The 19526-nt window shown below is 42.2% G+C and overlaps 1 protein-coding gene across 6 annotated transcripts in view; it reads left to right on the top strand.

Annotated features, from left to right (window-relative positions):
* LOC310922190 (transcription factor RFX3-like) overlaps positions 1–19526 on the top strand; it is a 214089-nt gene that overhangs the window by 133531 nt on the left and 61032 nt on the right. For all 6 annotated transcript variants that reach the window (XM_083882606.1, XM_083882603.1, XM_083882604.1 and 3 more), the window contains 2 exons: positions 5693–5874; positions 6632–6751. In XM_083882606.1, the coding sequence (XP_083738732.1) occupies positions 5693–5874; positions 6632–6751 (302 nt within the window). The remainder of the gene's footprint in view (positions 1–5692; positions 5875–6631; positions 6752–19526) is intronic.

Raw genomic sequence — 19526 nt, 5'->3', positions numbered from 1 at the left:
TTATCATCATGGTAGAAAAAGACAGCAGGAGCCAGTACAATTTCATGGAAGAGAATTTAGTTTTCTTAGAAAATGCTAAAATTAGGTGAAGGAAACTGAATTTTGTAAAATGTGAAGAAAGAAATTTAGATCATGTTAAGGCAACCTAGAAACATTCTAAAATTATTTTAGCATCACAATTAAATGGGTGATAAATTTTTTTGCGAAATGCCAAAAATATGTATTAAAACTTATGTAAACAAAGAATTGCTAAATCTGCCTTGAATCTGACAAGGAAATCCAGAATCTTCATAATGAAAACAATAAGAGTTAAATGACAAGCTTTTCTACATCAGAAAACTGTATTCCCCTATTTCCTGTGTAATGCACTAGTTAAAAGATCATGGAACAGATCCTCCTGGAAGAGGAGGAACCATAGAACACAGAGGAGTTATTAGAGAGCCACCGTAACTTGCAAGGACAAATCATGCCTAACTAATCTAGTGGCCTTGCACAATGGAACAACTGATGATTTGGTGGACAAAGGGAGAGGTATGGATGTCACCTATCTAGACATCTGTAAGGCCTTCAATACAGCCCCCCACACCATTTCTGCTGCTAAATTTGAGAGATGTGGGTTTGATGGGTAGACTCTTAGATGGATAAGAAACTGGCCAGATGGCTGCATCCAAAGCATTACAGCAAACAGCTCAATGTCCAAACAAGGATCAGTAATGAGTTGTGTCCCTCAAGGGCCTGTACTAGGACCATTGCTATTTATTATCTTCCTCAACAGCTTAGATAGTGGAATAGAGTGGGTCTAAGTAGGGCCACTAAAATGATCAGAGGGCTGGAACACCTGTCCTATGAAGAAAGGCAGAGAGAGTTGAGGTTTTTCATCCTTATTGCAGCCTTTCAGTACTTAAAGAGGGCTTATGAGAAAGATGGAGAGAGACTTTTTACCACGGCCTTTAGTGACAGGAAAAGGAGCAATGGTTTTAAACTGGAAGAGGATAGATTTAAATTGAACACAAGGAAGGAAGTTATTTACAATGAGGGTGGTGAGACATTGGACCAATCAGGTTGCACAGAGAAGTTGTGGCTGCCCCGTTCCTGGAAGTCTTCACAGTCAGGTTGGATGGGGCTCCGTGCAACATGATCCAATTGTCTCATGCTGTCTCTCTACGTTTAAAATCACTCTGTCTTCCATGGAGGAAAGGGTTAATGTCTTTCTCAGAGTCTTTCTTTCTCTCGAGTTGGCTCCCGGTGTTGAACTTCAAAGCCGAGCAGGTGATGGGAGATGGGGGGGAAGCATGCTCAGGAACTCTGATAGATGCTTCCCTCGGGCCAGCGGCGCCATCAGCCCAGCCAGGACACGGCCTAGCCAGGGCCTGCCCCTCCCCTCCAGCACTGCCGATCTGCAGCCTTTCCCTTCCCCCCTTCGGCAGCCAAGGGCAAGGGGGATGGGGAGAGGGGAGGAAGGGGACATAGCTGGCCTGGGCCACTGCTCGAGGGGCAGCGGTCCCCAGAGGCCCAGCCAGGCCCGGCCCCGACCGCCTGGGGGGCGGCGGGCCCTGGACTGGGCCTCTAACTTAAGATGTGATGTTACCTTCTGGCCAGCCGGAAGAGAAAAGACCAGTCACCTGGGATCCTCTGATTTTAAGCCTGAGTTTTCCAGAGGCATAACTAACTCTTTAATTGGTCAGCTAAGCTGTCAACATCTGCTATAACTTCCTTAGGAAAAAAAACCCCTCACATCCGTGCTAAACTACCACAAAGGATGATGAACTGCACTTTTTAATGTTTATTTAAAGTGCAACATTATCTACATCCATCTTGCAAACAGCTAGATCATGCTTCTCCTACATCTTTACACAGAGCTTTTGTTTAGAAACCTAAGCATGATAGTTTTGGTGATGTTTTCTGTAAGAAAGTAAACATTAAGATGGTCTTTGAAAGGTCTTGAGTAAATGTTTTCCTATTTTTTTTTCCATTTTTCATGTATTGTATTCAGTAAATTGCTCACAATTGACTTAAACAGAACTGTATGTCCAATATATTCATTGTAATCTAATTTTTACTAATAGTTCTGCAATAAAGAAGGGTCAGAGTGGAAACATTTCAAGAGTAATGGGCACTAAAATACTGATATTCTTGTTTTTTAAATAACAAGTTATATGGAACATTATTAGAACAGAATTTGTTCAGTGATCTATTAGTAAGTAGCCCTGCAGAGTAGCATATTCAATGTCATATAATTATATATTTTACTGTACTTTAAACACATATCTTGGTCATATTAATTACTTTGGTGGACTAAAGTGGACTGGATTAAACAATTGTGTGAGGGTCCAGCAGACTGGAGTAAAACTTTGTTCCAAATGCCAAAACCAAATCCATGGTTTGGGGATTTATCAGATACTCAAACTAAGTCCAGACTTTTTGTAAGATTTGTGAACCTGGAAAATTTGGATGTTCATTCTAATTCATTTTGGCATAATTACTGTGAAAAATGAGTTTCACTTTCTTAGGAAAATTTATAAGTTTAATAAAAAATAAAAATAGACAATTAGGAGACAGAAAAGCAAAAGTTTCTCAGCTGAGGGTGCCTGGCATAAAGCCAGCCAGCAGCACACCTTTTACCCTTTTAGATTGTATTTTTAAGGATCGCTGTGTTACATATTCAATAGATCCTAATGCATGATTCAAACATTCTCTTTGGGTTCGATCAGTTTCAATTCTCCCCCCAATCATTTTATCTGGTAGATCCATCTGTAGGTGGCTCCACTTCGTCTGGTGACATGGGTCTCATAAATTCTTCTCCTGAGGTTTTTGGTTATCTTCATTTGGATAAGAAACAGAAAGTCAGCAGTCTTTATGCAGGAATGGGGGGTGACCCTCCATACCTTCTGGTTTGGTCAGTTTAGATATTACAAAGAGAAAAAAACTAGTCTTTTTACTGTTAACACTATGTTACAATCAGAAAATATACATTTTTCACCTTTCTAAACTCTATTAATAAAAGATAATACAGTACAATTATACCTATAGTATTCATCTTAATATTTGCAAAAAGCCAACTTTATAATATGCATTTATAACAATTACTTTCTTAAGTAATTAATAAATACAAGACAAAAACAAAATTTGGAAATTCTTCAAGTGGAAATTAAAGGGAAATTCCAAGGATATGAAACCATGGGGGAAGGAAGGGGTAAACTAAGTAAAATGATAGTATCCTCAAAAATCTGAAACCCCATAAGTTAAATATAGAATCATAGGATCATTTAAGTTGGAAAAGACCTCTTAAGTTCATCAAGTCCAACTAATAACACTGCCAAGTCCACCACTAAACCATGTCCCTAAGTGCCACAGCTACATGTCTTTTAAACACCTCCAGGGTTGGTGACTCGACCACTTCACTTGGAAGCCTGTTCCAATGCTTGACAACCCTTTAATTGAAGAAATTTTTCCTGTGTTTCCATTTACTCTTGTCTTACTGCTTGTTACTTATGAGAAGAGACTGACACCTACATCACTACAAGCTTCTTTCAGGTAGTTATAGAGAGAGCGATAAGGTCCCCTCTGAGCCTCCTTTTCTCCAGGCTAAACAACCCCAGTTTCCTCAGCTGCTCCTCATAGGACTTGTGCTCCAGACCCTTCATCAGCTTCATTGCTCTTCTTTGGACACACTCTAGCACCTCAGTGTCTTTCTTTGTAATGAGTGGCCCAAAACTGAACACAGGATTTGAGGTTTGGCCTCACAGCTGCCGAGTACAGGGGGACAATCACTCCCCTAGCCCAGCTGGCCACACTATTGCCGATACAAGCCAGGATGCCATCAGCCCTTTTGGCCACCTGAGCACACACTGGCTTGTTCAGTCAGCTGTCAACCAGCACACCCAGATCCTTTTCTGACCAGCAATTTTCCAGCCACTCTTACCCAAGCCTATATTGCCTGCATGGGGTTGTTGTGACCCAAGTGCAGGACTATGCACTTCACCTTGTTGAACCTCATACAAGCTCTGCAGAGCCTTCCTACCCTCCAGCAGATTAACACTCCCACCCAACTTGGTGTCATCTGCAAACTTACTGAAAGTGCACTCAATCCCCTTGTCCAGATCATTGATAAATATATTAATCAGAACTGTCCCCAATACTGAGCCCTGGGAAGCACCACTTGTGACCAGCCACCAAATGGATGTAATTTCATTCACCACCACTCTTTTGGCCCATCCATCCATCCATCCATCCATCCATCCATCCATCCATCCATCCATCCATCCATATTTTTACCCAGCAAACAGTATGCCTGTCCAAGCCATAAGCAGCCAGCTTCTTCAGGAGAATGCACTGGGAAACACTGTCAAAGGCCTTACTAAGATTCAGGTAGACAACATCCACAGCTTTTCCTTCATCCACTAAGTGTGTCACCTTGTCATAGAAGGAGATCAAGTTAGTCAAGCAGGACCTGCCTTTCCTAAACAAGTGCTGACTGGGCCTGATCCCCTGGGTGTCCTGTATGTACCATGGAATGGCACTCAAGATGATCTGCTCCATAACATTCCCTGGCACTGAAGTCAGACTGACAGGCCTGTAGTTCCCTGGATCCTCCTTCTGGCCCTTCTTATAGGTTTGCTAACTTCTAGTCAAGTGGGACCTCCCCCATTAGTCAGGACTGCCGATAAATAAAAACTATAAAAACATTTCCATTTTATTTTTTTTTGTTCTCTTATACTGGTAAATGTCATTAAAATGACCATTTTACTTGAGTTTTGTGTGCATAACCCTGAAATTAGCTCAGTTGGTTGGAGCATGGTGCCAATGATACCAAGGTTGGGAGTTCAATCCCTGTATAGGCCATTTACTTAAGAGTTGGACTTGATCCTCATGGGTCCCTTCCAACTCAGAATATTCTGTGAATCTATGTTAGTTACTATTTGTTCTATACAAAGGTACAGTCATGTATTAGAAACTATTTGCCTAAATGCTTCCAAAATTACTCACCAAAATTCTGCAATAAATTACACTGGAAAAAAAAATGTTAATTCTCTTCCTCTTAGAAGTCAAAAGCAAACAGGCTACAACAGAAAGGGATTGGGCCCATGATGCATTATAGCTATACAAGTTATTTTTCATGTCATCTAGATTGCTTTTTACCTTATATTTGATAGTTTCTTTGTACTTAGAAGACAATAAACCCTATTCAATTAAATGTAGTACTGGGTTTTTTTATTTGTATTATTTTAATTCCATGTGAAGAGAAATAGCATATAGTTCCAGAATTTAAAATGTATTACCTTAGTTCTATTAGGGTTTTTTCATGTAATTAATATAATTTTCATTGGTTGTTTTATTTATTTGGAGTTCCAGCAATTTTTCTCCAAAGCGCAAATAACTTCATAAAATGGAAATGTATGGTACTGAATCTGCGATATTTTTAGAAGTGGAGCTATCTGAGCTCATAAGTGTCATGAGTCTTGTTATTTCCTTGTAAACCTAAAAAAAAATAAATTCCAAAACTAAGGCATCATGGCATATCTAGTATTGAAAGAAATTTAAAGAGATTATATTTGCTTGAAGAACAAAGTCACTGTATTAAACAGGCCTTGAGTGGTCTAAAAATATGAGAGTTCTGTGTTGTACAATTAAGTGGGGGTTTTCAGTAGAGTAATACTGAAATTACATATGTTCACTTTCATATTTGACATAGCTCCAATGGCTTTTAGACAACTATGAAACTGCAGAAGGAGTGAGTCTTCCCAGAAGTACCCTTTACAACCATTACTTACGTCATTGTCAGGAGCACAAGTTAGATCCAGTCAATGCTGCCTCCTTTGGAAAACTCATACGGTCAATCTTCATGGGATTACGGACCAGAAGACTGGGAACCAGGTTTGCATTAATAAAATCTTAAAGTTTTAACAGAAAAATATCAATAATAATCATGAACATGATGCTCATATGTTAAAAACATGCAAAGAAATAAGCAAATAAAAATATTTAAAACTTTTCTGTTAAGGGAGTTGTCAAATCCAGCAGAATTCAGGACTTGGGACTCCTGGTCTGCTATAGCCAGATTCTGTGCACTCTTATGACCCAGATATCTTCCATCTCAGTCCAATGGATGCAGCTACTGCTCTTTCCATTTTCAGGTCCAGATAGTAGCGAGACTGAACATGTGTTCCAAAGATGCAGACAAACACACGACACTAACACAATTAACCACAGAAGCTAATACAGGGCAATGCCTTTACCAGCACCCATATAGACACTCTCATAAACATGAACATAGATAGCCCAATTCTGTTCTTTCTTTCCAGTTGACCAGTACTGAAGTTGATTAATGAAACATTCACAAACCCTCCCTCACAAGCATACCCTATTTATGGAATGGTTTTATTCACCATGACTGCATAAGTGATTTAGTTGTTTTTTTATTTACCTTATTCTATTTAAATGAAGCCTAACAGTAAAGTGCTGGAAAATACAGTTTAAGTGAACTGTTTTTCAGAAGCTGGTGGAGTTATATCAGTTTTATACCAGAGTGAAAGACAAGCCTAACTTTTTGGTACTGTTTACCAGTCAAGGCAAATGTTAACATGTGATATATATACAAAAGAAACAATGTTATTTTTGTTCTTTCATGAAGGGGGAACTCTAAATACCATTATTATGGGATTCGTGTCAAACCAGATTCTCCCCTTAATCGGCTACAAGAGGACATGCAATATATGGCTATGAGACAGCAACCTATGCAGCAGAAACAGAGGTATAGTGTTATATGAAACTACTTTTTCATATTTCTAGTTCTTGGAACCTTACCTGTCTGCATTTATGTGGCAAAGTTGAATCTAATGGAAATTGTTTAACTTCTCTTGGCAAAAATAAAGGTTTTTTCAGTTCAGAACTTAATATCATTAGAGCCTGATATCAGTAGACATATCTAAAAACTCATAAATTTGAAAAATTGATAAAAAAGTAAAATATTCAATTCTTCAGAACAGACACTTCTTGGTGATCTTGGGTTATTTTCTCAAAAGATAGGAAAAAAAAGTAATAGGAGCTTTGAATTTCAAATTCTGCTGTTCATTTTCATCACTTTATTCAGCACATATAAAAATTATAGAAGAACTTATGATTAGGTTCAGCTTTGTGTTGATGCCCTCCTCCTGGCAAGAACTGATGCATCAAACCCCTGGACTTGAGCAGAGAAGACTTGGGCCTCTTCTGGGCTCTGCTTGGAATAATCCCATGGGAGACTGTCCTACAGGGCAAAGGAGTCCAGAAGAGCTGGTTTATTTTTCAAGGATCACCTCTGAAGTTTAAGAATGGTCCACCCCAACGTACAGGAAGTCAAGCAAAGGTGGAAGGAGGCCTGCATGGATGAAAAATGAGTTCCTGACAAAGCTCAAACATATAAAGAAAGTATACAAGAGGTGGAAGCAAAGTCAGGGAACCCAGGAGGAATATAGAGTCTGTCTATAGACTCTCTCTATATATATAGACTGAGCGTGCAGGGATGGTGTTAGGAAACCAAAACCCACCTATGAAGGACAAGAAGATTATTAGGAGTTGTCAGCATATATTTACAAAGGGGAAATCATGCTTGACCAACCCAGTAGTCTTCTAAAAGTAGGTGAATGGCTCCATTGATGAAGACAGAGCAGTGGATTATGTCTATATTGACTTTAGCAAGGCTTTCAAACCTGTCTTCCTGTAAGGGAGCAGCAAGGGTTGGCTTCTCCCTAAGGAATGGGGAGTTGGGAATTGAGTACCATGGTTTACACAGCAGAGACCTCACCAGCCTGGGCCTAGTCCTCCAGTATCCAAGTGAAGTGAGCAGGGCAGATCTGGAGATGGTAGTCACATTCAACTGAGAGTCCAGATTATCAGACAAATTTGTGGTGATGACACAGGTGCAAGGTCCAGCCAGGAAGTCAGTCCATAAATCAGACTCAGGTCTGGTGAGGACAACCAGAGTCAGACCCTGTCAACTGATCATTGGGTAGGTCCCTAGGGGCAAGACAAGTCCAAGGTCAAGACAGAAAGCAAATCCATAATTTGGGGTCCAGGTCAATGGGATCCATACCAGTCACAGGTGTGGGTGTGGTTGAGCTAGAAATCAGTACTCCTGCAACACAGGTATCTTATCAATGTGTATAAATACCTGATGGGAGGGAGTAAAGACAAAGCCAGACTTCTCAGCAGTGCCCAGTAACAGGACAATGATCAGTGGGCACAAACTGAAAAAGAGAAAATGACATTTAGTTGAAAGGTACCTCTTGCAATCATCTAGTCCACACACACACACACACCTGCAGCACAAAGCAGTGTCAGGTAGAGCAGGTTGCCCAAGCCTATGTACAGTTGGGTTTTGAATTTCTCTAAAGGTGGAGACTCCACAAACTTACTAGGCAAACTGTTTCAGTGTTCAACCAGCCCTAGAGTAAAAAAGAAAATAATTTTCTTATGTTTAAGCAGAATTTCCTGCAATTCAATTTGTGCCCATTGCCTTTTGTCCTTTCACTGGATACTAATGAAAATAGTGTGGATCTGCTTTATTTATTCCATCCTGACAGTATCTATATAAAGTAGTTTTGAAGATCTTTGTTCATCCCCTAAATCAATTCAGGTGTGCAAAGATTTCTGTAAAATAAATTTCCAAATCCCAGGCATTCTAAATAGATGAAATGCAGAGAATAAGGAGCTAGAATGACTAATATTTACAAGGTGAAAAACTTAGTACTGTCTGTTTTCTGTGCAAAATCAGATATACTAATATACTTTTCAGAAAAGAGGTATTTATCCAACAGAAAAATAAGAAATTTTCATTGAAAAAATTGGGAATCCATAAACGAACTGTTACCTACAAGACATTTTGTGCAAAAACTGCCAACTTTGAAGGTTTTGATGTAAAATTTTTGATGGAAAAATAGACATTTTAAAAGCAAGATCAGATGTCTTCCTAATATTTTTATCACAATGGACTATGGTTAACATAATAGTAGTTTTAAACAAAAGTTTAAATATTTAAATAAAACACCAGCATTTCTTATTCTAACATGTTTAATATAATTTTTCTGTTCTCTAGCATGCAGAAATATTTCCTTTTACTTTTAAATATCTGTTTCTATCCTTATTTTGCAGGGTTTAGGATACAGTTTGGTCAGATTTTCTTCTGAAATGTGTATGGGGGGAAGCTTGACCCATATATTTGCTTGTTTATTTTAATGGATCTAAAGATTCTCATGGATGTACTAGACCTCAGAGGTTAATGCTTGGGAGGTGGGGGAGAGGATAAGAGAGCTACATGTAAGAAAAACAAACAAAAAAAAGTATGCATTAAGCTGCATTACATTTTTTAAACACTATATTTCTGAACTAAGACTTCTGCCACAGTTATGAATCATGTTTAGTATATATTTGAAAAGTTTGGTATATAACTGTATATTTGTATAAATTTTATCTTACAGTATTCATAAGTCTATCATGTTTTAACATGAGATAAAGGGCTTAATGTTACAGCTTGAGTAATTAGCATTCTTTATTATTTACAGTTTTATGAATATTTCTAATTTTATTTAAAAATTAAAAAAAGTTTTAACTTACCTGCACTAATTCTATTTTAAGAAGATATTCAGAGAAAAGAGAATCTAAGAATCACAAATGTTTCCTTCTCCTTTCTGGTAACTCAAGCTGGGAAATGCTATTTTTCTCCTTTAGAATCATCTGACAACTGTGTTTGCTTTTTCCGTTCAGATGTATCAATTTTACCCCCTCTCCATCAATTACATCTAATCGGATAGCCACTTCGAGTTCTTGACTTCTTGACAAAGTGTAGGATGAATTTATGCTACAGATCACTTTTCCTCATTCTTTTTTTCATTTGAAAGGTCATACAACTTTCCTACTTGTGTGACACCTCATTCCCAGAATCATAGGATATGATGAGTTGAATGGGACCGACAAGGATCATTGGCTCCAACTCCTGGCCCTGCACAGGACCATCCCCAAGAGTCACACCATGTGCCTGAGAGAATTGTCCAAATACTTCTTGAACTCTGTAAGGCTTGGTGCTATAACCACTTCCTTGGGGAGCCTGTTCCAGTGCCCGACCACTCAATGGGTGAAGAACCTTTTCCTCATATCCAACCTAAACCTCCCCTGACAGCTTCAGGCCATTCCCTTGAGTTCTGTCACTGGTCACCTCAGAGATCAGTGCCTGCCCCTCCTCTTTCCCTCACAAGGAAGTTGGAGACTGCGATGAGGTCCCTCCTCAGGCTCCTCTTATCCTGGCTGAACAGACCAAGTGACCTCAGCTGCTCCTCATACACTTCCCCTCAAGGCCCTTCACCATCTTTGCTGCCCTCCTCTGAACGCTCTCTAATAGTTTAATATCTTTCTTATATTGCGGTGCCCAAAACTGCACACAGTATTTAAGGTAAGGCCACACCAGTGCAGAGTGGGACAATCGCCTCCTTTGACTGGCTGGCACCTCTGTGCCTAATGCACCCCAGGACATGGTTGGCCCTCCTGGCTGCCAGGGCACAGAGCTGACTCATGATCAACTTTCCATCAACCAGGACCCCCAGGTCTCTTTCCACAGCACTGCTTTCCAGTATCTCATTCATCAGTCTGTCTGTACATCCAGGGTTTCCCACTCCCAAGTGAAGAATCTGGCAGTTTCCCTTGTTGAACTTCATATGGTTGGTGATTGCCCAGTCCTCTAATTTGTCAAGGTCTCCCTGAAGGACCTCTCTGCCTTCGAGGGAGTCGAGACCTCCTCCAGTTTTGTATCATCTGTGAACTTGTTTAGTATCCCTTCCACTCCTGCATCCAAGTAATTTATGCAGATGTTGAAGAGCACAGGGACGAGGATGGAACCCTGCGGAACCTCACTAGAGACAGGTCACCAGTCTGATGTCATCCCATTCACTATAAGCCTTTGCGCCTGACCCGTGAGCCAGTTGCTCACCCATTGCATTATGTGTTTATCTAGCTGTGGGCTGGATATTTTGTCCAGAAGGATTTTGTGGGAGACAGTATCAAAAGCAGGGCTGAACTCCAAAAATATTACATCAAGTGGCTTCCCTTGATCAGCTAGCTGAGTTACCTCATCATAAAAGGAAATCAGGTTTTACAAGCAGGACTTTCCTCTCATAAAGCTGTGCTGGCTGTGACCGACGACTGCATTGTCTTTCAGGTGTTTTTCAATAACTCTCAGAATAATCTTCTCCATAACCTTACTAGGCACCAAAGTGAGACTAACAGGCCTGTAGTTTCCACGGACCTCCTTCTTGCCCTTCTTGAAAATTGGGACAACATTCACCAGCTTCCAGTCAGCTGCGACTTCTCTGGATTCCCAAACCACTCAAAAATCCTTGATAGGTTTTGCAATGACATTAGCAAGGTCTTTGAGGAGCTCGACTCCAGCTGAGCTTTGACCATACAAATTTTCTCCTTACAGTGGCAAGCAGTATCTCTGTATTCTTCTCATGTCCCCTGACCTTGCTTCCACTGGCCATACACTTCTTTTTGGCCTTATTTCCAAGAGAAGATCCCTGTTCAGTCAAGCTGGTCTTCTGCCTTTCCTGCTTGACTTCCAACATTTGGGAATCACCTGCTCCTGTGCTTTTAACAGGTGGTGTTTAAAAAGTGACCAGCACTGATGGACCCCAGCACCTGCAGAAACATTTTCCCAGGGGACCTTATTCACTAATTCCCTGAGCAACCTGAAGTCTGCTCTCCTCATGTCCAGAGTTGAGGTTTGATAGACCTTTTCTCCTGTCAACAGAGATTTTAAACTTGATCTCTTTGTGGTCACTGTGGCCAAGACAGCTGCCAATCTCCGCTTCATTCATGAGTTCCACTCTGTTGACAAGCAGTATGTCAAGGAGGGCATCTTTCTGAGTCAGGTCTCTTAGGACCTGTCCCATAATGTTGTTATCCAGGTTTCTTAGGAATCTTCTGGTCCCGTTTGTACCAGCTGTGTGATGCTCCCAGTTAATTTCTGGCAAGTTGAAGTCTCCCATAAAGACAAGAACAGTTAACTTGGAAGCATCCCTTAGTTCCTCAAAGAATAATTCATTGGCATCATTGTCCTGGCTAGGAGGTTTATAGCAGACTCCCATGATAACATCTGCATTATTTGTTTGTCCTTTGATTGTTAAGGTTTTGGTAATGGGTAAGATGCTGCCCTGTGCTGGACACAGCTGCTTCCAGCTGGCTTGCTAATGGACCTAATGCAGGCCAAAGCTGAGCCAATCAACAAAGCTGATGGTGCCTCTGTGAAAAATAAATTAAGACAGGACAAAAACCACCAGACATGCAGAGGAGTAGGGGGAAAAACAAGAGTAAAAACCAGCAGTATGAACAGAGGTCAGAGAAGAAGGTGGGGAAGGAGGTGCTCCATGGTGCCAGAATCAGTATTCACATAGGAGATTATTTAACAGACCATGCTGGAGCAGTTGGATATTTTGTGAAGGAACTGCAGCCCATGGAGAATCCATGCCAGAGAAGTGTGAGAAGGAAGGAGTGGCAGAGGTATTTTTTTAATATATTGACCATAACACCCTTACACCCTTGAGCTGTTCATTGCCTCACTGAAGGGGCTGCATGTAACCTGTGTCAATAGCAAGGGGAGGAAAAGATGAGTCTGGAATGAAGGCATGAGCCTGGGAAAGGAGGAAGTGTATTTTAATATTTGTCTTTTTGCTTTCTGCTACCTGATTTAGTAATTACATTTTTTATTTTAATTGGTGATAAGTTTACCTAATTTTACCTAAATTGAGTCTATTTTGCTGCAACAATGATTTGTAAGCAATCTCCTGTCATTATCTTGACCTGCAATCTTTCTTGCTCCTGTTCTTCCTATTTTCTCCATCTGACCCACTGGGGGAGGGAGGGCGTGAATGGCTGAGTGGGAATTTCACTGTTAGCCAAGGCTAAACCACCACAAATGTGAGTATATCCAAAGACCTGCTAGAGGTATGCTTGTGTGCAGTGTCTGACATGGCCCTGAATCCAGGGTCTGAGATTTCAGGAATGAATTTCAGTTGAGTGGCAACAACCATTAAACTGATTCAAAGGTTGCTGAGTCACAGTTGAGGTCAACATGAGCTATGGGAGTACTATTTCTGTATTCCAATAAGAAATTTAAAAATAGCAAATGTAAACTACAGATTACTGTTGCTATGAGTCCCATCTCCCAGTTGAGACAGTAGCTTGTACACAACAGACACAGATCAAGCCATTTAAAGCACCTTTGTACTGGAATTGAAGAAATGCACAGGTAAGGACTTGCCTTACCTATATAGGTAATAGCCCTGACTTTCAACTGGAGATGCTGCATGTCTCAGACTTCCAAATGGAAGTCTGGTTTGTGTTTGTAATAAATGAAACAGCTGGATTTGAAAAATAAAAAAAAATAAAATTTATTTTTGCGTAACAGTGAACTCGGAAAGCCACGATAAAAGGACAGCCCCAATCCCGGGATCGAAGCTGGGTGAACACTTGGACAGGCCTCTATCGCACCAGTCCCCCCTCGTTCACAAATCCTGCCACCAAAAGTGCAGTTTATATACAGTTTATTCTCCCCGAGACAGGGTTTCTTTGTCCACTTCTGCTCAGATCGCATATTCATGCGTCTTCTTTTGGGACTCCTGTTCTCTTGAATAGTTTTCCGGGCAGAGGAGGGGAGCTGATGAGATTTCTGAGAAGCTGATATGGATCTGATCAGTCTTGGGGTGGGGGGGGGGTGTCCTGTCGTTGATGCATATCTGATCTCAATCATCTAGGAGTAACCTAGACTGAGCACCTTTGATTGTCCATCTCCATGGTTGCAACTCCTATTCTGTTGCAAATTCTGTGGTTCCTCCTTGGAGCTGCATGTCCCCTTACAGATGTAAATCAGCTTTCCCGGTATCAGCTTGTGTTTTCTTATTTTTATATTTCTCAATTCCCAGCACAAATTATTTTATACAGACATTCCCCATAACATGTTTGACATACTGGTGCTAGATGGTTTATGGGAAGTGTCTTGGTTTGAAAGACAGGTGTCTTCTAAGGAAGGCAGGAGCCTCTGTTGGAATGGAAAATATGACCCCCTTCCCTCCACATTATTATAATTTTGAAATTAAGGGGCTTTCCGGCAAAGATATGAGAAAAGGAATAACAGTTCTTTACTAGTATGTGTATGTATAATGAGGCAAACAACAACAAACTGTCTTGGTTTGAATAGACAGGTATCTGCCAAGGAAGATTGGAGTCTCCCTTGGAATGTAAGCCCCCTCCCCCCCCCCCCCCCCTTTTCAAATTATAAATTTGCAATTAAAAGGCTGTCAGGCAAAGATTTTGGGAATAGGTATAGCAGTTCTTTACTAGGGATATTAAAAAAAATTACAAATGTTGTAGTACAAAAGAATAAGAAAACAAACAAACAAGGAATCTCAGAAAAAAAAATCCTGACAGAGTCAGAAATACAACCTGATGCCCTGTTAGTCAGGGTGTTGGAAACAGTCCAAAGTCAGCCCTCCTGGAGTGGCAGATGTGGTCCTGTTGGAAGCAGAGATGGTCCTGTGGAGCCAGGGGTCCTGAAATGGGTCCGATCTTCCTTTGGGAGTCCCATGGGAACACCGGAGTGCCTGGTGACACTTGTGGCTCCTTTTTATCTAGGTGGAAATGGTTTGCCCTCTGTTCCCTGGTAGAGCATCTCACAATAGGATGATGAAATGTGTCATGCCATTGGTGAGCTTTAATGGTGCGTTAACAGAAGATATTCCCATGGGGGTAGTGAAAGACTGAAAGACTGAGCAGAGATAAGAAACAATACCCCACCCAGTTTTTAACAGCTGGTTTGTTATCAGGGAAGGCAGTTACCCCCTCCCTTCTGGAGTTACAACAGATAAGAAAACAACCTCCCCAACCGAGGTTTTGGCCATCTCTTTGTTTTGGTCAAGTACTCTTTAAGCATCCAACACTTAGTCTCCTTGGTAACTTATGGGGAAAATTCTTTAAAGTAAAAAAGGAGTAAACCTAACCTCCAACACAAACAAAGAACAGAAAACCCAATAAACAGTCTCTTCCTGCTCTTTAAGCACTTTCCCTTTTGGTGTAGTTATGGCTGCAGTCAGCAGTGGCACTGGTGGCTCCCCAGCCAGGCAGGACAAGTGGTGATCATTCTCTTGTGGCTGCAGGGGGTGCTGTGGCATGAGTTTCGGCCTTCTCTGTCTCATGTGGATCGGAGGTGGGTTGGGGACAGCTGCCACCCTTGGGCACAAAACAAAACAGATCAAAAACCCCCAAAATGGGATGGGATAATAAACCATCCCAAGACAGGAAGGAAATGCCAGGATATTTAAATAATTGAATTGTTAAAAATGAGCGGAGATAATATTTTTCTCCTTAAAATGCCTTTATTAATCAGCTCTTACAAGGGTGGCTCGAGGGACCTTGCACCTGGGTTCTCCCTTGAGGAGGACGGTCTTGGTCAGCTTTGCAGCCGGAAGTTCCTGCAAAGCTGGAGAACTCTTTCCTCGCCGGGGGTCTCCAAGGAGTTCTGATTTCCATTTGTTTGCCTTGGGGTCTTGCCTTTTTTTGGGTATTTTTAGGTTACAGCAAGTTACAAAAAATTGTCTATTAATACTCTAGGGTATACACGGTTTAGTACTGTCTTTTGTGGGTCTAAATCTTACATGGATTTATTTTTATAGGGTTTTTTTGGTGTTAAAAAGGGTCCCAGAGTGCACTGGGATTCTTAATTTACATGTTCTACGGGGTGGCCCCGGGGAAGGGGGCCTATTTTGCAATCAGCGCTGCAGCAGCCTCATGGCAGGGGCGGGTCGGGGTTTGGCAGCAGCGAGATGGCCGCACTACACGGGGAGCGGGCGCCTCGGGGGTCTCGCAGTTTCGATGGGGGGGGTGTGTGTATGTTTCTGGCCGCTTCGCGGCAGGAGCAGTGTGGGAGCGGGATGGCCACGCGGGCCGGGAGCAGTGGGCTGCCTCGTCGGCAGAGCCACGCCGGGGCGGTGGCAGCGGCGGGAAGGCGTGGGCGCGGGACGTTCCGGCCGTGCCGCAGCGCGGGAGCAGTCTTTGGGAGCGCAGGGGTTCTCCGCACTGGGCTCAGGCCGGCTCGGCAGCCTGTGCCGCGCGGCGGCGGTTTGCGGGCTCTGGGAGTCGGGCCGCGCTGGCCCAAGGCAAGTGGACGCTCGGGGAGGAGGCGGCACGCCGGCAACTTTTGTTTTCGGTTTCTTCAGCGGCGCAGGGGCCGGGAGCAGCGGGCCGCCCCGTCGGCAGAGCCATGCTGGGGTGGTGGCAGCAGCGGGAAGGCGCGGGCAGCCGGCATTTCGCGGGGGTTGAGGCCAGGGCGGTGGTGTCTGTGCAGGCTCTCCGACGGCGGGCAGCCCGCTCCGGCGTCGGGGGGGGCTGCGGGCGGCCTCCAGCGACCAAGCAGCCCCCCCCCACTGCCCCCCCCAGGGGGACCATGGAGGTGACTTCTTACTGTTACATTACAATTCAAAATTATTACATTTAAAATATTAATACACTTATTACATAACAATCAAGGGTTTCAACTTTTCAAATCTCTAACATATATTTAGGAGCTTTCTAATTTTCACTCTTTTCAGAATCACAGAATGGTTGAGGTTGGAAGGGACCTCTGGAGGTCATCTTGTCCAACCCCCCTGCTCAGGAAGGATCACCTAGACCAGTTCAACAGGACTATGTCCAGATGGCTTTTAAATATCTCCAAAGAGGGAGACTCTACCACATCCCTGGGAAACTTGTTCCAGTGCTCAATCACTAGATATTTCATCATGTTCAGAGGGAATCTCCTATGTTTAATCTTGTGCCCATGGCCTCTTTTGTTTTCACTGTGCACCACTGAAAAAAGCTTGGCTCTATCTTCTTTGTATCTTCCCTTCTGAGATTCATATACATGAGTAAGATCCCTCCAAGCCTTCTCTTCTCCAGGCTGGAGTCCCAGCTCTCTCAGCCTTTCCTCATAAGAGAGATGCTCCAGTTCCTTAATTATCTTGATGGCGCTTTGAGTCTCTCCAGTATGTCCATATCTCTCTTGTACTGGGGAACTCAGAACTGGACACAGTACACCTGGTGTGGCCTCACCAGTGCTTAGCTAAAAGGGGAAGAATCATGCCTCTCCACCTGTTGTCAATGCTTTGCTGAATGCAGACAAGGGTACCGTTTGCCTTCTTTGCAGCAAGGGCAGAATACTTGTTCATGTTTGACTTGATGTCCACAGGGAACCCCAGGTGCTTTCCTGGAAGCAGCACAACCCTTTGTAATATCAGCCACTCTTCCCAGTTTCGGTGCTGTCTGCAAAGTTGCTGAGGGTGCACTCTGCCTGATCATACAGATCATTAATGAAAATGTTGAACTGGACTGGACCCAGTATTGACCCTTGAGGTACACTGCTAGTCACTACACTTTTTGCCACTGATCATCATCCTCTGGGCCTGGCCATTGTGGTAGGTTGACCCTGGCTGACTGCCAATTGCCCACCAAGTTACTCAGTATGACAAGAAAGAAAAATACTACAAAATGCTCATGGGTCAAGATAAGGACAGGGAGATCATTCAGCAATTGCTGTCACAGGCAGAACAGACTTGACTTGGGGAAATTATTTCAATTTATTGTCAATTGAAATTGGATAATGAGAAATAAAAAAAAGTCTAAAAAACCATTCCTCTCAATTCTTCCTTCTTTGCAGGCTCAACTTCACTCCCAAGTCTTCGAAGTCCTCCCCCCCAGCAGCACAGAGGGATGGGGAATGGGGGTTGCAGTCAGTTCATAATGCATTATCTCTGCCTCTCCTTTCTTCTCACCTGCTTCAGTGTGGGATCCTTTGCACAAGAGACAGTCCTTCATGAACTTCACCAGTGTGGGTCCTTCCCATAGACTGCAGTTCCTCATGAACTCCAGCATGGGTCCTTTCCATGGAGTGGAATCCTTCAGGAACAGACTGCTCCAGCATGGGTCTTCCATAAGGTCACAGGTCCTGCCAAAAATCCTGCTCCAGTGTGGGCTCTCCATGGACTGTAGCTTCTTTCAGGGCACATCTACCTTCTTTCAGGGCACATCTACCTGTTCTGGTGAGGGTTCCTTACAGCCTGCAGGTGGATCTCTGCATCCCCATGGATCTCCATGGGTTGCAAGGGGACAGCTGCTTCATCATGGTCTTCACTATGGGCTGCAGAGGAATCTGTTCTGGCCCCTGGAGCACCTCCTCCCCCTCCTTTTATGATCCTTGGTGTCTGCAGAATTTTGTCTCACATATTCTCACTCCTCTCTCCCAGCTACTGTTGTGCAGCAATTTTTACTCTTTTGAAATATGTTATCACAGAGGCGCTACTAGTGTCTGATTGGCTCAGGCTTTGGCCAGTGGTAGGTCCATCTTGGAGCTGGCTGAAACTGGCTCTTTCTGACATGTGGACAGCTTTTGCTGTCTCCTCTCAGAAGCTACCCCTGCAGACTCCCACTACCAAGACTTTGTCACATAAACACAATATAGCCATTTAGCCAATTCTCAATCTATCTCAGTGTCTGCTCATCCAGCCCATATTTCATCAACTTTTCCCCGATCTACCAGGCCAGTCATTTCATTATAGAAGTTTATCAATTTGGTGAAGTGCAAACTCCTTTTGGTGAGTCCATGGTGACTACTCCCAATTGCCATCTTCTCCTTCATGTGTTTTTAAATGGTTCCTATCTTTAGTTGCTTCATCAGCTTCTCAGGAACAAGGTGAGGCTAACTGGCCTATAAAAGCTGTTGAAATTGTTTGACTCCTATAATGTCACCTGTAATAATGCCAGAATTAAGACTTTTCACCAAGATAAAGTACATTGGAGCAAGTGATAGGATAATCCTGGCTCCTAGCATCTAGATTTTTTTGTGTGTGTGAAAGTTCTTTTTAAATCCTAGAAACTCAAAGGACTGTTACTTTCATGCATTCAAGGCACTTTGGATTCTACTCGAAGAGCTGAAAAATTTGTGAAATAATAAATTTTGTAGCAACTAGTGGAACTATGTGAACATACTGATTTTGATTTTAAAATAGAAATTGATCTTCTGCCAGACATTTTTAAAGTATAATGAGAATAAAGTTAAAAATTCTTTAAAAATTAGGTTTTTGGATTGCAAATAGATCTATCAAGTGATGAGAAGTTTATCCATAAGAGTTCAATGTTACTGTTGACCAGGGTAGGGAAAAGGTAGGGAAAAATACTGGAGCTAACTACCAATACAGTAATAGGCTACAGAGCTACAAATATATGTGTAAAGAATATAAAGAATATATAAAAGAAAAAAAGGCAAAAATCAATTCGGCATCACTGTGATACTAGAGATTAAACTTTAGTCTTCTTAAAGTATATTACAGTTGTAAAATTTATTTCTGCAGGTCTGGGATTTTATCCTGAGCCTTTACAGTAACTTAGCTTCATATAAAAGTCATAGGGATTTAGATGATGACAAGTTTTTGTTCTCAAGTATTATCATTCCTACAGTTATCATACTCTATGTTAAT

The sequence above is a fragment of the Zosterops lateralis genome (assembly GCF_965231275.1).
Source record: "Zosterops lateralis genome assembly, chromosome: W".
Classification (NCBI taxonomy): Eukaryota; Metazoa; Chordata; class Aves; order Passeriformes; family Zosteropidae; genus Zosterops; species Zosterops lateralis.
The sequence above is the reverse complement of the archived record's forward strand: the minus strand, read 5'-3'. Positions and strand labels throughout refer to the sequence as shown.